Here is a 23834-nt window from a genome sequence, read left to right as displayed (position 1 = left end):
AATAAGTCCACATCTCCAACTCAGGTATATAGATGGAAGTAAACTTTAGAGTATAGGATTTCTGAGGTATGAATTTGCTGTAAAACTTTTGAGGGATCCAGGAATATACTTTCTCTTGAGAGATTGTCATTGAGCTGCTGCTGCTGCTGCTGCTGCAAGAGGATATTCGAAATTAAAACCTCAAATGCTTCTCATTGCATCATTTTCTGGTATCTTTTAATTTATGATTAATGACTTTTGCTTTCATCTCTGGAAGTTTCATGCCTTTTCGACTTTATTCTAATGAACCATAAATTATATGCCTGGGAAACAGATCTCACTCTCTTGTTGCTGTGGTCACGTCCAGCTTATCAAAGGCTGGGCTGTTTTTTAAATTATGCTTCATATTTCAAAACGGGATACCTTCATTTCCTGACAACTTATGCTTCATTAGAGCTGTAGCAGCAGATTTTTTTTGTATGAATGTTTGTCGTGAACTTTTCATTCTAGTTACAACAGTGACTTACATTATAGAGGAAAATTGTGACCTCTATCAAATTAATTGGAAGAGGACTACATGTATATGTATACATTGTTCTGTCTTTGATTTTATGATTGTTATTCTTAGAAGTCTGATAATGGTGAAATCTTTCCTAGGTTCGGGGTTCAGCTGTATTTGTCCCAGAGTTTGCTAGCCCGCAAGAAGACGAGGAGAAATACCTTTTCTCTTATTCAATTCGCATGTCCCTCCTACCTGAAGGATGCTTCTTAAATGGAAATCACTTCACCACTTGCCAGCTGCAGTGGAGACATTGGATAATCCGTGCCAATGATGCTTTAGTTGATGATGTTAATGGAGAAGGTGTGATCGGACAGGTAGAGTCTCTCTTATTAGGTTGTTTGTAATATTTCTGTCTATTCTTCCATTGGGGTACTTCCGATGCTTGTTTTTATCCATTTCATGTTTAGAGTTTACATTTGTAAAAAGTTTGGTTTAGCACTACTTTTCCTTTTCAATTTCTTTTGTTAGCAAAATAAAAGATCACTAAGCCCGTGTGTCCGCAATGCCAGTACGCGTGGTCGTATTCTAAGGTATTGAGCTTTATGCATAGATTATGTGCTCTCTTTGATTCACCTGTAACATTTTCAAATCACTGAATTTACCCAAAAATAAATTAATTATTTCTTCTTATGTCTTGGACTAATTAGTTAGTGTAAAAAATGGAATAGGTTTTAAGGGAAGAAGAAGTGACTTTGAAAATTATTGTTTCTCAGAGAAGGTCAAAATGAGAGAGAAGAGCCAAAGAGAGAAGATTTGAGAGAGAATGTGGAAAGTATTGGCAAAAAGTGGGTTGTAAAAGGACACATGTAATTTGGTCACGTCTTAAGAAATTATCTATGATAGCATTCTTGGAAGCTCAATGTGAGATAAATGAATTTGTTCTCCCCTTCATATTAGTATGGATGAACTGACAAAGTTTGATATTCTAGCAACAAAAAAAAATTTGACAGGTTTATTGTCTCTGCTCTGGGTAGAAATGAGGAACTCTTGAACCTTTTGATTTGTTGATGATCAGCTTTTTCTGAGGATGTTGGAAGAGAATTTGATGTCTGATTAGTGGTTAAATCTTATGCTTTTGTAGTTCCCTCTTTTGCGTCCGGGTGATAAAGAGTTTGTCTATGAGAGCTGCTCATATCAGTCATCTTCTAGAGGATCATTGAAGGTTCCTTTACTTTTGTCCCTGGCAGGTACCAGCAGATTCTCTATGGTTTCTGCTTTTCAATTTTTTTGGGCTAATACTCTTCTTTTGTCGATGATCAGAACATTGTATAAACTAAGGCAATAGCCGCTTTTGCTACATTTTTTTTTTGCACATTCCGATGAATCTTAGGTTTATTAAATGATCTGGGCTGAAATATTCCAGTCACATTTTTGCCGACTTTACAAGGTTTTTGGACAAAAATAACAACTCTAAATGCAGTTAAAAAAAAAAAGAAAGAAAACCTTAAGATTTAATTAGGCATTCTTAGCTTCTGAGAGGACTCTTGGATGCTTTGTTGAAAGCTTTGCGATTTTATTGAAATGTCTCATATCAACAGAGTGATATGGTGAAAGAGTTCTGCTAGAATATAATCTACAAGTCTAGTGTTTTGGTAACTATCTAGACTTTTTTTGGTCGAAGTAATTATCTAGACTGAAACGACATATAACTGGACTGCCTCTCCATCAATAGAGAAAGGTTATACTGGATCGGGTTTTAAACTTGTGGCGCAGACACTCTGTTATTCCTTTTGGTATGATTTCCATGCTCCATGTGGAATTGGTGCTTGATAAATCTTTTTCTCTTACCAGGTTGACAGAACCAAAAGGCAGTCCGTTCCGTGTAGAAGTTGCCCCGAATTCCTTTTGAGCTGCCAGAATACATTTTCTGATTCCAAGATCAATGGCTTCGAAGCTCATGTTATGCGTTTCTTTGTATGCTTTCCAATATATATTCAACAAGAGTGTAGGGCTGCTTGAACATGTATCTGGCTTATCAACCTGGGTTTCCTTTTTTATGATCTGTTCATCTTGAACAGATTCAAAAATAACATGTTTACTTCAGACGAGAGGGGCCGATGTTCGTGTTGATCTACATGTAAATAGTTTGAATATAGAGATCTCCGTTATATATCTTGGTTTATTCTAATGTATAGTCCAGAACTTGGAGATCACACTGTGGCTATGTGGTGAATGTCCTTGTTGATGTTGGATCATAGTTGGAGGGACATGTGGACATGCACTGTATATTGAAATTATGGCTCTTTAGAATTCCAAATTGACTCCTTCGATAGGTGCTTCCAAGTTGTATGTCATTCCGGCCTGAGTTGGTATGTCAACTGGAGAAATGCCGTATGATATGTGTTGTGTCTGCCTGCATTGCAGGCTTGAAGGACTTGGCTGTGACGGTGGTGAGCGAATGCATTTTTTGTTTTCATATGTTGAAGAAGCACGAACACGGTTTTGTTTCTATGCCACTACCTAGCAATGCGTGTCGTGGTCGGTCAGTTGCAGTTTGAGTTCTATAGCATGAGGCATGTACTTGTGCATGGATGGAAAGGATGTTTAGAAACTCAAGCATATTATTTTTGGTAGTCCCTCGGGCAAGTTTTCCAGACTTGCACTGACGGTATACCAGAGGAAGAAAGGGCACAAAAAAAAGCACGGCCGTCAAATGTTAAAGAGATTTTGAGTGCGTTTGGATTTAGAGTTGAGTTGAGTTGAGTTTTGATTTTAATTGATTTGTAATGAATATATTGTTGAATTATGAGAAAAAGTGTGAAAAATAATAAATAATTGAGAGAAAGTAATGATTAAGTAATGATTGTGTTGTTGAATTGAAAAAATAAAAATAGTTGAGAGAATTTAATATTAAAAATTGAATTGAATTGTTAAAAAATTTTAAAAAATGAAAAAAAATAATGATTGTGCTGTTGAATTGAAGATAAGTGGAGTTGAGTTGAGTTGAGTTAAAAATTTTCAAAAAACAAACCACACCCAAAGGGTAAATTTGGTATTTCTTATAGTTCCTATTGATTTATATTTGTTGTCGATAAAAAAGCAACTAATAAAATATTGAAAAATTCAGGGTAGTTAACATCGGGGTGTTACCTCCAATGTCTAATGGAGATTGGAGTAAAGCATATGGCGTTAATTATCTCTTCAAAAGGCAAATGGCGTAATTTATTCAAATCCTAAACTACGGCGTCTTGTACTTCTCCCATGAAACAATTATGATATTTTACAATTTCTCCGGTCTTCAGATTTTGCAGAACTTCAGTTCTGAAATACCCTCTCCACGATATTAGTAAACCTCTTGGACAACCACACACCATTTTACACAGATGGTGCGCTTTTGAGATACAAAAGTTGTTTATATATTAAAGGGTAAACTCCCTCTATAGTTTATAAAGGGTAAATAACATCACATGTCATAATTTTTTTTTTGTTTTTCACCAATATAGAATTTTTTTTTCACCGCGCGTCATGTCGTCAATATTCCGTAAAAACAAAAAAGACCGAATGGCGACGTGGCTTGATTTTTTGGGACCAACTTGAAGCACGTCACCCGAGTAGGACCCACTCCCTTGTCTCTCCTCAAAAGAGTGATTGCCATTGAGTAGGCGGAGGAGTGACCAGAGGATGCAATGAGCTAGAAAAAGGCCGGAACAGAGCCGGTAGCGGAGAGGGAGCTGCGAATAAGAGAGAGAAAGCAAATGTAGGTCGAGAGTGAGATCGAGAGAAGAGAAGAGAAGAAGTCGAGGTGCGACTTAGCTCGGTTTAGGAGGAGACAAGCTCAGGGACACGGCTGAGGAAGGGGTGGAGGGCGAGTCCGGTCTGAGCTCCACGGAAGACCCACTAGTGATCCCCATTCTCGAATCACCATAGCATCTCCCCCTGATGAGCTACCCCCCACCCCCACCCCCCCCTAGCTCCAAAAGCAGAGCTCAAGAGCTCACAGAAATGGCAGAATTCACATAGCTCAACGGTAGCAGCAATAAGGTGCCCCTGCCTACGACATCCATATCGCCTTCTCTGAAGCTTTGTCGGAGCACACTCAATCAAGTCCTCTATGGCTTCGATTCGAAGCCCAGTTTTGTACCAACTTTGAGTGAGGCAGCAGGATGTTAGAAGAATGATCGATATGTTATAAATAGATGTATGTATACATACACACCTCTGTGATATCTGTGGTACCAGTGCCATAAAAGTCAACAAAGCTCGAGTATTTATCATCCAGAGGGTTCACAGGTTAGGATTTTTGTTAGTTCGTCCTCCTAATTCCCAGCTTCTCTGATTGATTCATCATCTGCAGCCTCACCTTCTTTCTTCCTGTCGGAGTTGCATAAGATAAAGTGCATCAGAGCTGCTGCATTATTCTAGCTGTGTTAGTTGATTTGTTAGTCATGTGTTAGTAGTTGTTTGTTTTCCTAAGTTGCTGTTTTCAAGGGATTTGTTAGCATTTATTTAGGTGTTCTGTTTTTGCACGTTAGGTGCAGTTACTGTTTTGCTTTGTTTAAGTTTTCAATTGGTGTCTTTGAGTATGTAACTGAAAACATTCGTATGAATGAGAAGCTGAAGTTATTTCCTTTTTCTCTCATCTGCACTCTTTTCTCTTCTTAACTGAGTTCTGCTGATTTTCTGTGAGGATTATACAAAGTGAGTTTGGTTGTTCTTAGCATAAAAGATCTGACAGTGGTATTAGAGCTGCAATTGATCTTAAGGGGCTATGGGTTGCTTGATCAAGAGTCATTGCATCCATTGAAGGTCCGGAGAAGATGGAAGCAGGTTCAAGCAGTTTCCCTAGTATGGCGCCACCTATGTTTGATGGAGAGAACTACCAAGCATGGGTAGTGAAGATGATTGCTTACATGGAAGGGTGTGATCTATGGGAAGTATTAGAGAATGACTATGAGGTGGCTCCACTTCATGAGAACCCGACCATGAATCAGATCAAATACTACAAAGAGATGACAACCAGGAAGGCTAAGGTAAAGTCCTGTCTTTTTGCAACAGTCTCGCCAACAATATTCACAAGGATAATGAGGTATGGATCTGCTAAAGCTATTTGGGACTTTCTTAAGTCTGAATATGAAATAGATTAGAGAGTGAGAGGAATGAAAGTGCTGAACCTCTTGAGGGAGTTTGAGAGGCAACAAATGGATGAGACAAAACTATAAAGGAGTATGCATATCGGCTGATTGACATAGTCAACAAGCTAAGGTGCTTGGGATGGATCTAAATGATGAGAGAATTGTGCAGAAAATATTGGTTTCTCTTCCTGAGAAATTTGAGGCTGCTATAGCTTCTCTCGAGAATACAAAGGATTTGTCAAGAATAAAGCTGGCAGAACTGCTCAGTGCATTGTAGGCACAAGAGCAAAGAAGGATGATAAGGATAAGAGAGCCTTTAGAAGGAGCATTGCAGGCCAAATTGCAGTTGAATACTGTAGGCAAAGGGAAGAAATGGAACCAACGAAAAGGAGATAGTGCAAGTTTCAAAGTAGTAGCAAGATTAGAAGGTTCCAGTACTCAAGACCAAAGCAAGAAGGGAAAGTAGGTCTCTGCAAGCATTGTGGGAAAACGAACCATCCCCACTGCAAGTGCTGGAGAAAACCAAATGTAAAGTGCATAAAGTGTCACAAAATGGACCATATTGACATATTCTGCAGCGACAAGAACACACAGTAACAAATTGAAGTTAAAGCAGCACAAGAAGTAAAGCATTTGTTTGTTGCATCTTGTTATGTTTCAAGCATTACAGCTAGTGGTTGGCTTGTGAATAGTGGTTGCACAAACCACATGACCAGCGACAAAAGCCTGTTCAAGGAGTTTGATGGTTCAGTCTATATAAAGGTGAGGATTGACATTGGAGACTACATTGCTGTGAAAGGAAGAGAGATTGTGGTAATTGAGGGTTATACTAGTGCCAAGCTTATCACTGGTGTGCTCTATGTGCCTGAGATAGACCAAAACTTGTTAAGTGTTAGTCAGCTTGTTGAAAAAGGGGTATAAGGTAATGTTTGAAATTGAAGGAAAGGAGTGCTTGATTTCTGATGCCAGTGGCCAAGAGCTGTTTAAGATACCTATGCAGAACAAATGTTTCTCTTTCAATCCTTTGGAAGAGAAGCAAGTTGCTTTCAAAACACAAGTTGATGCTGTAGTAGAGTTTGACACAAGAAGTTAAGTCATTTTCACAATAAGGTTTGGTGTATACGTAGAAGAATGAATTGGCTGAGGGTCTGCCAGTCCTGGAGGAGCAGAATTCAGCCTGCAGAGCTTGTCTACTCGGCAAGCAAGCAAGACTTTCATTCAAAGGAACAGGCTGGAGAGCTACTGAGAAGCTTAAATTGCTGCTCACAAATGTGTGTACTCCTATGTTAGAACCTTCCCTAAATTGAAGCAGGCACTTTATCGTTTTCATTGATGACTTTACTAGAATGTGTTGGATTTATTTCTTAAAAGCCAAGTCAGAAGTTGCTGAAGTGTTCATGGAGTTTATGAGCTGGATTGAGAATCGATGTGATAGAAGGATCAAGGTGCTCAGATTAGACAATGGTACTCAGTATACTTCAAGCAGGTTTAAGAGTCTTTGTGATGAAGCAGGCATAGAACATTAATTCACCGCTCGATATTCTCCACAGCAAAATGGAGTAAGTGAGACAAAGAATAGAGCCGTAGTGGAGATGGCAACGTGTCTTATGCAAAAGAAGGAAATGCCTCAAAGGTTCTAGGTGAAGGCAGCAAACACAACTGTCTTTTTGCTCAATGGACTGCCCACCAAAGCTTTGGAGAAGAAGACACCCTATGAGGCTTGGCACGATGTGAAGCTATCTGTGAAAAACTTAAAGGTATTTGGTTATGTATGCTACACACATGTACCTCAGGAAAAGAGAAGAAAGTTGGATCAGAAATATGAGCCTGGTGTGTTTGTGGGATATAGTCTGCAGTTTAAGGCCTATAGGGTATCTCAACCTCAAGCTAAGAATGTGATAGTTAGCAGAGATGTCACGTTCTTGGAAGAGGAAAAGTGGAGCTGGAAAGAAGGCAATAAGGGAGAGAAGATTACAAGTCAGCGGTATTGGCCACTACAACTGTTAAGAGAGGAAGTGGTGGAGATAGATGATACTGTTGATGATTATCCAGTGAGGGACACCGGACCATTGGTTGAGATATATCAAAGATGTAATGTTACAGTACTCGAGCCATCATGCTTTGAAGATGCCGAGATAGATCAGAAGTGGATGGCTACAATGAAGGAGGAGTTGGGTATGATAGAAAAGAATCAGACCTTGGAACTGGTTGACAGACCTCAGGACAAGAATGTCATATGAGTGAAATGGGTGTACAGGACCAAATTAAATTCTGATGGTTCTGTCAACAAGTACAAGGCCAGGCTTATGGTAAAGGGTTATGCACAAATTTAGGGAGTGGATTACTCAGAGACCTTTGCTTCTGTGACTAGACTCGACACCATCAGATTATTACTTGCAGTTGCAGCAGAAAAGGGCTGGAAAGTATACCAATTGGATGTTAAGTTTGCATTCCTTAATGGTGTACTTGAGGAAGAAATATATGTTGAGCAACCTGAAGGTTTTTGGGTCAAGAATTAGGAAGACAAGGTGTATAAGTTGAAGAAAGCACTGTATGGTTTGAAGCAAGCTCCTAGAGCCTGGTATAGTAAGATGGACGAGTATATGAGGAACTTGGGCTTCCAAAGAAGCTTGAGTGAATTTACTCTTTATGTGAAGAGAGTTGGCGGTAGTAGTGAGATTATCATCTCTTTGTATGTGGATGATCTACTTGTGATAGGCAATGATGAAGATCTAATCAAAGGGTTGAAGCAAATCTGATGAAGGTTTTTGACATGATAAACCTTGGAGAAATGGCTTATTTTCTAGACATGGAGATAAAGCAGACTCGACTTGAAATTTTTATCTGTCAAAGAAGGTATTTGAAAGAGATTCTAAAGAGATTTAACATGAAGGAGTGCAGAAATGTGAAGACTCCCATGTGTTACAAAGAGCAGTTGCAGAAAGAGGATGGAACAGAACCAGCTGATGCAACATAGTATAGAAGTTTGGTCGGTTATCTCATGTACTTAACAATGACCAGACCAGACATTCTTTATGTGGCGAGTGTTTTGTCGAGATTCTTAAACTATGTAAAAGAATCTCACATGGCAGTTGCAAAGAGGGTTCTGAGATATCTGAAAGGGACATCTTCTTATGGAATCAAGTTCAAGAAGAGTAAGGAGCTTTGCTATTTGGTTTCTTAGATAGTGATTGGGCAGGATGTGCATATGACATGAAGAGTACTTCTGGATATTGCTTTAGTCTCGGTTCAACTTGCTTTTCCTAGTGTTCAAAGAAGTAGGAAACTGTTGCTCAATCTACCGCTGAAGCTGAGTTTATAGCAGCAACAACAATAGCAAATCAAGCACTTTGGCTAAGGAAGCTGATGCAGGATCTGCATTTAAGTTCAAAGGAAGGAACTAAAGTGTACATGGACAATCAAGCCACTTTAGCAATCTCTCATAATTCTGTTTTTCATGGAAGGACTAAGTACTTTAAGGTGAAGTAAGAGAAGTGCAACAAAACTGTGAAGTAAAGCTTGTGTACTGCAAAACTGATGATCAACTTGCAGATATCTTTACTAAGTCCTTTCATGTTGAGAGATTTGAGTTTCTAAGGGAGAAGATTGGTGTGTGCAGCAGCAACTGATCTAAGGAGGAGTATTGGAGTTGCATTAGAGCTGCTGCATTATTCTAGCTTTGTTGGCTGATTTGTTAGTCATGTGTCAGTAGTTGTTTGTTTTGCTAAGTTGTTGTTTTTAAGGGATCTGTTAGCATTTGTTTAGGTGTTCTGTTTTTGCACGTTAGGAGCAGTTACCGTCTTGCTTTGTTTAAGTTTTCAACTGGTGTCTTTGGGTATGTAACTGAAAACATTCGTATGAATGAGAAACTAAAGTCATTTCCTTTTTCCCTCATCTGCACTCTTTTCTTTTCTTAACTGAGTTATGCTGATTTTCTGTGAGGATTATACAAAGTGAGTTTGGTTGTTCTTAGCATAAAATAACTGACACTTTCTTTATTATCTCTTCTAGGGATTGTTTTTCCATCGCTAGCAAATGAGAAAGTTTAGCTTTTAATGGGGTTTGTTGGTTTTGCCTTTTGGTGTGCATGTGTTAAGCTTTGTGCAGCTGAATTGGGTTGTCTAAAGCTCAAAGCTTCTCGGAGCACCACTAAGGAAGGGGAGGAGGGTGAGAAGGTGATAGGAGGCCCTGCTTCATGAAGTGGAAGCAGGTGGAGTAGCGGCCGACTAGAAGGAAGAACGGGATGAGGGTGAGAAAGTGATGGGGGGAGTGGCTCCATGAAAAGGAAGTAGATGAAGGTGGCCCCTTTCCCCTGTTGTGACGGTTTCTTTTAGAGGAGGGAGAAAGGAGTGGGTCCCGCCTAGGTGACATATGCGTCCAAATATGCAAGTTTATCCTAAAAATCAAGCCACCTCAACATTTCGTCTAATTTTTTTCACAGAATGTTGACGGCATGACACGCGGTGAAAATAAAAATAAAAATTATGTGCCATCTCATGAAAATATTTGGATATGTGAGTCGAATTGAAAAATAAAACAAAAAGAAAATTGTGACATGTAGTGTTACTTACCCTTTGTAAAATGGCAAAGATACTCCTCATTTCAAGATTACCTCTTATCACGTGTCGGTTTGTGCAGTTTCGTGACATGGGATCTGCTAGTTCCACGGGGCTAACGGAAGCGTAAAAGGAACAGAAATTCAAAAATTTTCTACCCGTGAAACTAATCCCAAGACCTACTAGAAGAATAAGAGTAAATAAAAGCGTACCTGGAATATTTAAAATTGTCGACCGAGCGTCCCACGCGTGACGCCTCTACTGGAATCCACACCGACTTTGTCGACGAGTCTTCGAGATCGGCGGTGCTAGCGGCCAACACTCGAAAGAAACACCGATGCGACACTCGAAATTTTCAGACTTATGGACCTAATTTGAATTGAACAATTCAATTCAAATTATTTATATATATATATATATATGTTCACATATATAAAGCATACACACATGTATATACGTATATGCTTATGCATGCATATATATATCACATATATATATCCACACACTGTCACATATATATTTTAATCCTTTGAGCTATATATATCTATATATATAGAGCTTGGGGGGGACGAATTTCATGTCCCTGACCGGTGTGGGACAAAGTGAAATAAGGATCCCAATTGTGTATGTATATATATATAGTCTGTCATTCATTGCCCCCCTTTTTATAAGAGAAAGAGCGGTGACGAAAACGTAAACTCCACTGATCTATATATCTCTATATATTTACATACATACACATTGTATCGTGTATCAATGATGTCCATTAATCTAATAAATCGAATACAATTAATCGACAAATTTAATCTCATTAAATATCCGATTAATCGGTCGCACCATAAATCATCTAATCTTTATTAGACGATTTTATTGTTTCAAAATATTCCGTCGATTTAGTCGTCGTGTGTGACCCTGTAGGTTCCCAATTACGTTGACAGTAATATCAAAATCTCTATTTCAATATTACAAATAGTGAGCGGCATTTAGCAATGCATCACTGTTACTCAAGTAATTGAAAAGTCAATTTCTCGACGAACCTTGTGACCTATATTACCGTGTAATATAATCCATTGTCCTCTATATCTCTATTGAGCTCAAGGCATGGTCGATGACATCCTTGTATGGCTCAATATCTCTCTTTCTTGGTTTACCGGGTAAGTCTATCAGAACAAATGACCTCGATATCATTATATCGACTCATTTGGGTATGCATACACTTTTAGACTTAACCACCAAGTGGCCGTGAGATATCGCTCCCGTTTCGTAGGAGGGACAAATCCTATCTTGGTCACTCACATTCTTTTCCATGCTTTGTGGCATACCCAATAACTATCTTTATAACCAGCCCGTTACGGTGGCGTTTGACAGTATCAAAATATACGACATTACACGTAGGAATCCATGGTGACCTCAAGTCAAAGGACCATTATACTATAGTCACTTTGAGATATGCTAATGACAGTCACGTAACAACCCATGTAGCAATCTCATGGCGGGTCAGTCCAATACACATTACTCTTAATGTAGACATGTGGTGTGATTTGATATCTCCATATCCATGACCTATGAGACTTGGTCATCAATCAACACCCACACTAGTGTAACCGTATTATCGTTGTCCTAATTAACGATAATACTTTGACTATGGACATTTAGTAATAATGTTCGGTAATTATAGGATCTCACAATCAAGTCACACTTGATGCCTATTGAACATATTATTCCAAGGACATTATTGTGTAAAATCATATTTAGCGCAATCTACACAATAACAGAAATGCCTCGTATTATAATGAAATACATGTCATATTACGGAACTGATGATAGATTGCCTCTAGGGCATACACCTATTCCTAACAATCTCCCACTTGCACTAGAGCCAATCTGGCATATGTCTAATGCCAATAGATCTAGTGTGAGCCTCGTGCTTGCGATGCACAAGAGGCTTCGTAAGTGGATCTGCGAGATTCTCATCTGTTGGTATTCTGCATATCTTCACATCTCCTCTGTCGATGATCTCGCGAATAAGATGGAAGCGCCTGAGTATATGTTTGGATCGCTGGTGAGACCTGGGTTCCTTAGCTTGCGCAATGGCTCCATTGTTGTCACAATAGAGATCCACTGGGTCTGCAATGCTAGGAACCACAGCAAGTTCTGTCACGAACTTCTTGATCCAAACGGCCTCTTTTGCAGCGTTAGAGGCAGCAATATACTCGGCCTCTGTGGTAGAGTCGGCTACTGTCTCCTGTTTGGAACTCTTCCAACTCACAGCACCTCCATTCAGGCAGAACATATACCCTGACTGCGATCTACTGTCGTCCTTATCGGTCTGGAAGCTAGCATTGGTGTAACCTCTTACAACGAGTTCTTCTTTGCCTCCATATACCAAAAACATCTCCTTAGTCCTTCGTAAGTACTTAAGGATGTTCTTTATTGCGATCCAGTGTCTCTCACCTGGATCTGATTGGTATCGACTCGTCATACTCAAAGCGTACGAGACATCGGATCGAGTGCATAACATAGCATACATGATGGATCCAATAGCCGACGCATATGGAATCCTATTCATGCGGTCCCTCTCCTCTCGAGTAGAAGGACTCTGAGCCTTCGAAAGGCTTATGCCATGTAACATAGGCAGCGACCCTTTCTTAGAATCCTGCATGCTAAAACGCCGAAGCACTTTATCTATGTATGCACTCTGACTTAGGCCAAGCAGTCTCCTGGATCTATCTCTATAGATCCTAATACCTAGCACGTAGGTAGCTTCGCCTAAGTCCTTCATAGAGAAACACCTTCCCAACCAAGTCTTTACAGACTGTAGGGAAGGAATGTCATTCCCTATCAGAAGTATGTCATCTATATATAACACCAGGAAGATTACTGTGCTCCCACTAACCTTCTTGTAAACACAGGGTTCATCTTCATTCTTGATGAAACCAAACTCTTTGATTGCATCATCAAAACGAAGATTCCAGCTCCTAGAAGCTTGCTTCAGCCCATAAATAGACCGTTGTAGCTTACAAACCTTTCCGGCACTATGTGGATCGACAAAACCCTTAGGTTGTGTCATATACACATCCTCGAGGAGCTTCCCGTTCAGGAAAGCAGTTTTGACATCCATTTGCCAGATCTCATAATCATAATAAGCTGCAATTGCAAGCAAGATCCTTATGGATTTAAGCATAGCCACCGGGGAAAAATTTCGTCATAGTCAACACCATAAACTTGTCTGAAACCTTTTGCCACAAGTCGGCCCTTAAAGGTAATCACATTACCGTCCATGTCAGTCTTCTTCTTGAAGACCCACTTACACCCAATGGGTTTTGCCCCTTCAGGTGGATCAACCAAAGTCCATACTTGGTTAGTGTACATGGACTCCATCTCAGATCTCATGGCCTCCAGCCATTTCTCAGAGTCAGGGCCTATAACGGCTTCCGCATAGGTTGTAGGCTCATCATTATCTATGAGCAATACATCATTGTCTTGAGTCACGAGAAATCCATATCTCTCGGGCTCATGACGTATCCTACTAGACCTACGAGACTCCTGTGTCACCTGTGCAGAAGATTGTGCCACAACACCTTGTGGTACTTGTTCTGCAACCTCACCCGTCGACTGGTCAATGTTATTTTGTGGTAAAACTTCCCCAAGTTCTAATTTCCTCCCACTAGTTCCTTTGAAGAGAAACTCTTTCTCAAGGAATACCGCAGTTCGAGCAACAAACACTTTACCCTCGATGGGATTATAGAAATAGTATCCTCGAGTTTCCTTAGGATACCCCACAAAGTAACATTTGTCCGATTTAGGACCAAGCTTATCCGAAGACAATCTCTTCACATAAGCTTTGCAACCCCATATCTTTAGAAAAGACATCTTGGGACGCTTCCCATACCACATCTCATATGGTGTCCTTTCAACTGATTTCGACGGAGCATTGTTTAATATGAGAGCAGCTGTCTGTAGAGCATATCCCCAGAAGGAGTCAGGTAAGTTTGCATGACTCATCAAAGATCGAACCATATCTAATAAAGTTCGATTCCTCCTTTCAGCTACACCATTCCACTGTGGTGTTCCAGGTGGAGTCAGTTGAGATAAAATTCCACACTGTTTAAGATAGTCAGCGAACTCATAGCTCAAATATTCACCTCATCGATCTGATCGAAGAACTTTAATGTTCTTACCCAACTGATTCTCCACTTCATTCTTAAATTCCTTGAACTTTTCAAAGGATTCAGATTTGTGTTTCATCAAATACACATATCCAAATCTACTGAAATCATCAGTAAATGTAATGAAGTAGAGATACCCACCTCTAGCAAGCTTGTTCACTAGTCCACATACATCGGTATGTATGAGAGCCAGATGATCACTAGCTCGCTCACCTTTTCTGGTAAAAGGGGCCTTAGTCATTTTCCCCATTAAGCAAGGTTCGCATGTCTCGATCGATTCTAAATCAAACGAGTCCAGTAATCCATCCTTATGGAGTCTAGAGATGCGATTCTCGCTAATATGGCCTAAACGACAATGCCAGAGGTAAGTCGGGTTCGAATCATTAGATTTGAGCCGTTTGGTTTCCACATTATAAATAGGCGTATCTAGATCAAGAACATACAGACCATTACTTAAATGTGCACTGCCATAATATACATCATTTATGTACATAGAACAACACTTGTTCTTGATGTTGAAACAAAATCCCTTCTTGTCCAAACAAGAAACAGATATTATGTTCTACTAATAGCAGGTACATAATAACAGTCGTTAAGATCTAATACTAGCCCTGTAGGCAAAACTAGGTGATAAGTCCCTACAGTTAATGTAGCAACTTTTGCTCCATTTCCAACTCGTAGGTCCACCTCGCCCTTTGCCAACGATCTACTGTCTTTTAGGTCCTGCATATTTCCACAAATATGAGCACCACACCCGGTATCTAATACCCAAGATGTAGAAGTAGTAGATACATTGATCTCTATAACATGGATACCTGAAGTGGAAGTCTCACTTCCCTTCTTCTTCTTCTTCAACTCCTCCAAGTATACCTTACAATTCCACTTCCAATGTCCAGTGTTGCCACAATGGAAGCAGTAATCATTCTTCGTCACCTTGGCTTTAGGTTTCAACGCACCCAAGTCATACTTGGATGCACCTTTAGCCTTCTTGCCTTTACTCTTGCCCTTGCCCTTTCTTTTGGTCCTCTGGACCATTAGAACGGACGTCCCCTTGCTGATATCATGCTAAGCTGTTCTCAACATGTTAAGCAGTTCAGGCAATGGTTTATTGTAGTCATTCATATTATAGCTCATGATGAACTGACTAGAACTGCTGGGCAGCGACTGTAGGACTAAATCTGTGGCCAACTCTTGACCCAGAGGAAATCCCAGTCTTCCCAGAGTCTCGACGTACCCAATCATCTTGAGTACATGAAGACCCACCGGGCTACCCTCGGTCAACCTTGCCTGAAAAAGTGCTTTAGAGATCTCGAATCTCTCATGTCGGGCCTGCTCTTGATAGAGCTGCCTGAGATGCACAATCATATCGTACGCCTTCATGTTCTCGTGTTGCTTCTGAAGCTCCGAGTCCATGGTGACTAACATGAGACATCCGACGTTTACGGCATCATCATGATGCTTACTATAAGCATCTTTCTCAGCTTGGGGGGGCATCGTCAGGTGGTGGCGCAAGAAGAGGTTGCTCTAAGACATATAATTTCTTTTCTTGGGTGAGAACAATTCTCAAGTTTCGATACCAACCAAAGAGATTATTCCCTGACAGTTTGTCCTTATCAAGGACAGATCGCAAACAGAAAATACTAGAAGTGCTCCTTGCCATGGTAACTACCACAGAAATATGCAAAATAAGTATTACGACACAACAATATTTAATGAGGACTTTATTAAATATTGCTCCCACTATTTATATCAAATCAATGACCCTCACCATTGATTCAGAGAATATCATTCTCATAGTAGCTCAAGATCCATATCTCACCAAGCTCTGAGTCAGCGAGGGCTGATTCACCCAGAACTGGCTATTTAGGTAGGGAACTCACTTTCCCAATTGCATCACATGCAACTCTTGATTAGTTGGGTGAATAACTCCTTATTCAAATCTATCTTATAGATCGATGCCCAACTACATGCCTCTGAACTCCTAATCCTATTAGGCTTGCTCAGTTAAGTCCGACCCACTGGTAAATACCACATCTTACTAGGATAGATGAGGGCATCCTGCGAAGGCAAGGTCTACACACTCATCGATCTTGGTCTTGACGAGCGTTACACGGTGGAAGAATATGGACTTAATATTTTGAGGGATTTTATTAACATTTAATCGATCTCACCATACACTATTATGTAACCATTACATAATAGTCCACACGTATAACTATTATACTAACACAACTAGCACATAGTCCAAGTCTAACAGTCATGCACCGCAAATATCAAACATAATCACACCAGTACCAAGCATAAAATCATATTTTATGCTATTATCTACTCAGATTCTAACTAGCTAGGATCTGATACCAATTGTTAGTTCCACGGGGCCAACGGAAGCGTAAAAGGAACGGAAATTCAAAAATTTTCTACCCGTGAAACTAATCCCAAGACCTACTAGAAGAATAAGAGTAAATAAAAGCGTACCTGGAATATTTAAAATTGTCGACCGAGCGTCCCACGTGTGACGCCTCTACTGGAATTCACACCGACTTTGTCGACGAGTCTTCGAGATCGGCGGTGCTAGCGGCCAACAATCGAAAGAAACACCGATGCGACACTCGAAATTTTCAGACTTATGGACCTAATTTGAATTGAACAATTCAATTCAAATTATTTATATATATATATATGTTCACATATATAAAGCATACACACATGTATATACGTATATGCTTATGCATGCATATATATATCACATATATATATCCACACATTGTCACATATATATTTTAATCCTTTGAGCTATATATATCTATATATATAGAGCTTGGGGGGAACGAATTTCATGTCCCTGACCGGTGTGGGACAAAGTGAAATAAGGATCCCAATTGTGTATGTATATATATATAGTCTGTCATTCATTGCCCCCCTTTTTATAAGAGAAAGAGCGGTGACGAAAACGTAAACTCCACCGATCTATATATCTCTATATATTTTACATACATACACATTGTATCGTGTATCAATGATGTCCATTAATCTAATAAATCGAATACAATTAATCGACAAATTTAATCTCATTAAATATCCGATTAATCGGTCGCACCATAAATCATCTAATCTTTATTAGACGATTTTATTGTTTCAAAATATCCCGTCGATTTAGTCGTTGTGTGTGACCCTGTAGGTTCCCAATTACGTTGACAGTAATATCAAAATCTCTATTTCAATATTACAAACAGTGAGCGGCATCGAGCAATGCATCACTGTTACTCAAGTAATCGGAAAGTCAATTTCTCGACGAACCTCGTGACCTATATTACCGTGTAATATAATCCATTGTCCTCTATATCTCTATTGAGCCCAAGGCATGGTCGATGACATCCTTGTATGGCTCAATATCTCTCTTTCTTGGTTTACCGGGTAAGTCTATCAGAACAAATGACATCGATATCATTATATCGACTCATTTGGGTATGCATACACTTTTAGACTTAACCACCAAGTGGCCGCGAGATATCGCTCCCGTTTCGTAGGAGGGACAAATCCTATCTTGGTCACTCACATTCTTTTCCATGCTTTGTGGCATACCCAATAACTATCTTTATAACTAGCCTGTTACGGTGGCGTTTGACAGTATCAAAATATACGACATTACACGTAGGAATCCATGATGACCTCAAGTCAAAGGACCATTACACTATAGTCACTTTGAGATATGCTAATGACAGTCACGTAACAACCCATGTAGCAATCTCATGGCGGGTCAGTCCAATACACATTACTCTTAATATATACATGTGGTGTGATTTGATATCTCCATATCCATGACCTATGAGACTTGGTCATCAATCAACACCCACACTAGTTTAACCGTATTATCGTTGTCCTAATTAACGATAATACTTTGACTATGGACATTTAGGAATAATGTTCGGTAATTATAGGATCTCACAATCAAGTCACACTTGATGCCTATTGAACATATTATTCCAAGGACATTATTGTGTAAAATCATATTTAGCGCAATCTACACAATAACATAAATGCCTCGTATTATAATGAAATACATGTCATATTACGGAACTGATGATAGATTGCCTCTAGGGCATACACCAATTCCTAACAGGATCTACGTGGCAAAGTGAATGTTGTTTTGGTGCCACGTCAGCGAAATGAGGGGTAGTATGTGAATAATTTTTAAAAGGAGGAGTATTGCTAATCATTTCACAATTATCAAGGGTGTCGTCGAAATTTACCTCATATTAAAATGAAGAGTGTGTATGCTGTTTGGAGACTCCTCAAAAAGGAAGTTTTATGCTGAAAAAATAACAAAATTCTTACTGTGATTGAATGAGCCATTGTCAAATTTTTTTATAGGCTCAATTAACATATGAAAATTTGTGTAGTTAGATGAGGATCTTAATATTAGACTTCGAGCCTAATTGAAGTGGCCTATGTATGATGTTTATATAGGATCATATAAGATACCAATTGGGGGTTACGGATTGATTCTATAACGTTCACATTTGTGGTGTTGTGGTTCATGATCATATGGAGGATGAAGATAATATTCATTTAGAGATCTATTATGAATTAATAAAATAGATCTTTTATTTTCCTTAGCATGTTTAATATTATTTTTATTAGGAGATCCAAAGAGAAGTGTACATGCTTTAATATATCAGATTTGTTCTATGAATAACTACTTTAAATCTCCAAACACGATTTATCTGTTCTCGAATTCAATTAGATCTCTAAAATATCGAATTAAAAATTTCAACTCAAGCTATTAATTATAGAGCTGTGCTATTTCCTGCGAATTCGGCATGCCAAATAAGACGCAATGGCATGGGTATAATTATAAAAAAAAGTGGGGGTAATCATTTCCAGAGAGGTTCACATCTGCCGAATTCGTAGGAAATTAACTTTCCCTTAATTAAATCATTTATGATTAAATTTTCACAGACACCCTATAATTTAGTAAATATCAATGACACTTCCTCATTTCAAAATTAGCCACGTACTACACTTTCTTTGAAAATTAGCACCAATAGTACTTAATGATCGTCACGTGAATACTATGTTATTGTGCTCCATAATTGACTTGATATATATGATTTTATGGAGTACAATGACACCACATCCGCGTGACCACGATTAAGCACTCTTGATATTATATTTACGTAAAGAGAGGTGACGTGTCACTAATTTAAAAGAAAAAAAAGTTGTCATTGACAATTTATTAAATTATAAAAATTGTGGTAAAATTTATCCGTAATTTATTTCGATTCGCAATATCACACGGATAATATCCCCTAGTTTTAAATAATGGCCGACAAATGACTTGATTTGATCTTCTCTTTTTCTTTGTCCATATATATATATAAAGATGTGGCCGACAAAAGTATTGAAATTCCATTTTCCCTTTCTTTCCTCTCCTGATTTCCCATTATGCAAGTAAACGTGATTTTTTTTAACAAGAGAGACTCGTATTCTTAATAATCAACGTGAAACTTCTGGCACTCTCACACTGCATCATGTGTTCCCATCTTGGAGCAATCATAGAAGTAGCAACCGTATTTCTATCAATATCGGTGACCAAAAAAGATCCATAATTTCAGCCTATAAATAGGAGCATAACTAGGGGAGGCACACGCAACTTCTTTACGCACTCTTCCTCTTCCATATCTCTACTTTCATTCCATGTAATTCTCCCTACCTTCCTTCAGTCTTCCCCGATGACAACTAAAGAATTCTTTCTTTGTAAAATTTATAATTCACATATCAATGTTTGTATAAAAGTTTATATCCTTTAATAAAATCATTTTTATTTGTTTTGAGTTCATACACATGTATTAGAATTATTGAGAAGACTGAAAAGAAAAAACGCGTTACTTGAGTCAGAACCGAGGGGCAAGGATTGTTATCATTAATCTATATATATATCATTATTTTATATCATTAGTTTTAACATTAACTGAAAACAAAATCTATAGTTTACTCTCTTTCCTAAATATAGCCAAAAGTGAAAGTTATTAAAAAATTAAGCACATATTTTTAAAACTATTTTGTTTACTATCAATTATGTATTTTCTGTTAACCTTTCCATTTCTTCGGTTAAATTTTCAATTTTTTTGTTAGCTTTATATTAATTCTTTAAAAAATTTAAAATTATATAATAAAAGGAAAAAGATACAAATAACAATTAGATGAGCATGCAGAGGCTAGTGGGAGCATGATGTTGTTACAACCTTACTAGGCGGTGAGCTACTTCGGCTCGACATAGCCTATATTTATCGTTTCTGATTTTATATCACTACAAGAAAAGGGGTTCTAGCCGATTTCTTTAAGATATTTCCAGACGCTTAGGTGTCGAGAAAAGTCTAGTGATGCTTTCTTTGACGATTGGTAAAAGCGTTAGCAAAAGACCTGTCAATATAAGCTAGCCAACGCTTTCTGAAAGCATCAGTTAAATCAAAGCTTGGCTGGTGGTTTTAAAAGCTTCCGTCAAAACCAAGCCCAGGCCAGGCGCTAAATAGCGTTGGTTTAGGCCAATAAGCAAAAAGAAGGTTGCGCGAAAGCATTGGCCACGACCAAGCCAGAAAAGCATCGGCGCGGGGGCATTAGTTTGAAAACAAAAGAGACTTGGCCGCCGTTAAAATAACTGCCAAATTAGCATGAGAATAAGAGGCAACGTTGCCAACTGCCTATCACAACTAAATATAAACTCCAACAAGTCAATCCTTCATTTGACTCTCGGTTCAAATCAACTGTTGTGTATTAGGATGTGAATTTTTTGGGGAAGCAGAGAAAGAAGTGCCATCTGGTGAAATTTGACCCCTCAATTCCCTGGGAAGTTTGGTGGCTCTTTGGAAGATACGGTCCATGTTGGACCTTGTGCTCACTATATGATGCCTCTTAGACCCTCTAGTTTTAAACTGTAATTGTAGAATGAATCATCGAACGGAAGTAGATGTGGTTACTCATGCTAATGTAGTACCTGGCCACGAATTGGCCCCGTAGAGAAGCCATTACTTTTGATTGCCTCATCAGGATCTTTTAATTGCTCAAGCTCATATAATTAAAATCATTGCTCCAGTTTCTCCTCAAAGGTTTGCCTATGAGTTGTGGTTGATTTATATTTGTCAAGCAATTTTCCTATTCCCGTCCAGACAGCAGCACGTCTACCTTATCTTCTCGGAAAAAGAATTGTCTTCTCCCAGTTATTTCAATCTACTAAAAAAGTTTTCTTCGTTGATTTTTTAGGGATTGTTTTCATTTGTTACGTATATGAATATGAATGTTTGGTCTCCGTCATCCGGACCCACGATATCGTGAGTCTCTCTGAACCCGAGTTTCCGAAAAAGAAAGGCCGGTGAACCGTGAGGCGTTGACGCCAGTATTATATGCAGCAGCCTGCACCGCCTTAGCTTGAGTGGCTGATGCGCTTGAGGGATTGCATGAAGAATGTCCAGTGAAGAAATCGGGCTGACATGACTGGCCACGACAATGATCAGAAGAGGATCGCCCTCCGTGAATGGGACGAGAGCCTGATGTGCTTCTACCGCTTTCTCGAAAATTGCAGAAGTTGTTGGAGGTCTTGGCCATGGAAAGAAAAAACAAAGACCGACTTGATTGTTTTAGAATTGCGTTCCAATATCATATAAAATACACAACAATCGAACTTGGGAATTAGGGGGGACAATCCTCCCACCCACTGCTTTTGCCCCGACCAAGTCCAGCATTCGCCATTGTTTAATGGTTTTTAAACCCCGCAAGTACAGGGGCAGTGATAAGTATGAATCGAAATTCACAACTTAATCGAAATAAAGTAAATCAAAGATCGATTGATTAAAATAAAATAAAATAAAACAAATCAAGAATAATCAACAATCAATTAATGAGACGCCTATAATTACAGTTTCCCCCAACACATAGCTAACTCGAGCTACTCTCTCTATCCCTAATTCTTTTAAAATCCTATATACTAACCTAGGTTCTTAACTATCTTAATGTTTTTCCAAATCATTCAAGAAAAGACTTACATTAACCGATGCCATATATTCTATGGTTACTGAATTAATGAAAGCTCTTTAAGTACCAACCCTTTGGCTACCTAAGGTGAATAAGTATATTCCTATTCTACCCACAAATCAATCGTAGATCTGAATCTACCCTGGAAACGATCTATCGATCCTAGGCTAGTCTACCCCTAATCTATATTTAGAATTCCCCTCCTGAGTTCATCTAGACTATTGAAATCAATACAATTGGTGATCAAGCAATTAAAAGCATTAAGCACATAAATAAACTAAATAGATTAGAATAAAAAACTCATTAGATCAAAAGAAAATAATCAAAGTAACAACATGTGGGTTCAATTGCATCATAGCATATGAAATTAGCCCATAAGGAATAAAGAAAACATGCAAGAATTCAACAGAGACTTTGAAACTAAAGAGAAATGACAAGAGTCGAAGATAACATGACACAATCGCACCACAAGAACCCTAAAACCCAAATATTTCTCCCTTTTTAATGCGCCTCTGTTCTTTAAGCCGTCCACACCATTCTCACGCCCAAGTCTTGGGCTTTTATGGGGGAAATGCTAAAACTATCAAATAAAATCCAATAGATATTCTTAAATCTAATTTCCCTATTGAAGAGCCTTTCACTTCTTGAAATTAAGCACAAGGGAAATCTATTAATATCTTCTCTTTTAATCTTGGTCTTCAAGATATTCTACATGATATTTCCTTCCAAGAGAATCTCCAAACATTCCGAAATAAGTTGGAATTGCAAAAATTGTGCATCAGGTTTTTGTGCTCTGTCAGTGCTGCAGTATTCTCGCCTATGCTACAGCATCGCCTGAACTCGTCCATGTTGCTCTCAGGTTGTGCTACGACATCGTCTGATTTGTCATTGCTACCTTTCTGTCTGTGCTGCGACATCATTCACAATGCTATGACAACAACTGATTCAAACTGAGTCTTCCTTGCCACTACTCCATGACCTACGAAAAGAAAAAAAATAAATACTACATCTAACTAAAAACAACTAAAACGTTATAAAATCCTAGAATCTAATTAAAACATGAAAATCAACCTACAAAGGACCAAAACTAAACTAAACTAAACTCGACCAACTAAACATAATTTATGGCAAAAAGACATGCTAAATAACTATAAATCGTAGAGTTATCAAACACCCCCAAAACTAAATTTTGCTAGTCCTCGAGCAAAATAAAACAAAACAAAGAAAACAAACAAGCATCCCTCAACCTTCTTAGAATCGACTAGACATGGAATGACTCCTTTGACATTCTAGGGAGTGATTGCATTTACTTTGATAGTCCAATTTATGCCTTCGCTTAACCCACAATCAAGAGGAAACCACATCAACCATCCTCCATCGAAACAAAACATTTTATTATATTGAAAAGCATCTCATGTCATGATATATAATTGATATCAACAAATCAAAAGTTTAAGCAAAATATGGT

The 23834-nt window shown here is 38.6% G+C and overlaps 1 protein-coding gene across 1 annotated transcript; it reads left to right on the top strand.

The window, feature by feature from the left end:
* Window positions 1-103: 103 nt before the first annotated feature.
* LOC116197220 (F-box protein SKIP16-like) lies at window positions 104-2830 on the top strand. The gene is made up of 3 exons (XM_031527294.1): window positions 104-855; window positions 1623-1728; window positions 2333-2830. Exons 1-3 carry the CDS (start codon window positions 721-723, stop codon window positions 2335-2337), a joined length of 246 nt encoding a protein of 81 aa, XP_031383154.1. The 5' UTR covers window positions 104-720; the 3' UTR covers window positions 2338-2830.
* The last annotated feature ends 21004 nt before the right edge of the window (window positions 2831-23834 follow it).

The sequence above is a fragment of the Punica granatum genome, chromosome 2 (genome assembly GCF_007655135.1).
Source record: "Punica granatum isolate Tunisia-2019 chromosome 2, ASM765513v2, whole genome shotgun sequence".
In the NCBI taxonomy this organism is placed as follows: Eukaryota; Viridiplantae; Streptophyta; class Magnoliopsida; order Myrtales; family Lythraceae; genus Punica; species Punica granatum.
Note: the sequence above shows the minus strand (reverse complement) of the source record. Positions and strands in the feature narration are given on the sequence as shown.

Coding starts and splice junctions, on each gene's coding strand:
- LOC116197220 (XM_031527294.1), top strand. CDS start 721: ATGTCCCTCCTACCTGAAGGATGCTTCTTAAATGGAAATCACTTCACC. Junction 856..1,622: donor GAGAAGGTGTGATCGGACAG/GTAGAGTCTCTC, acceptor ATGCTTTTGTAG/TTCCCTCTTTTGCGTCCGGG.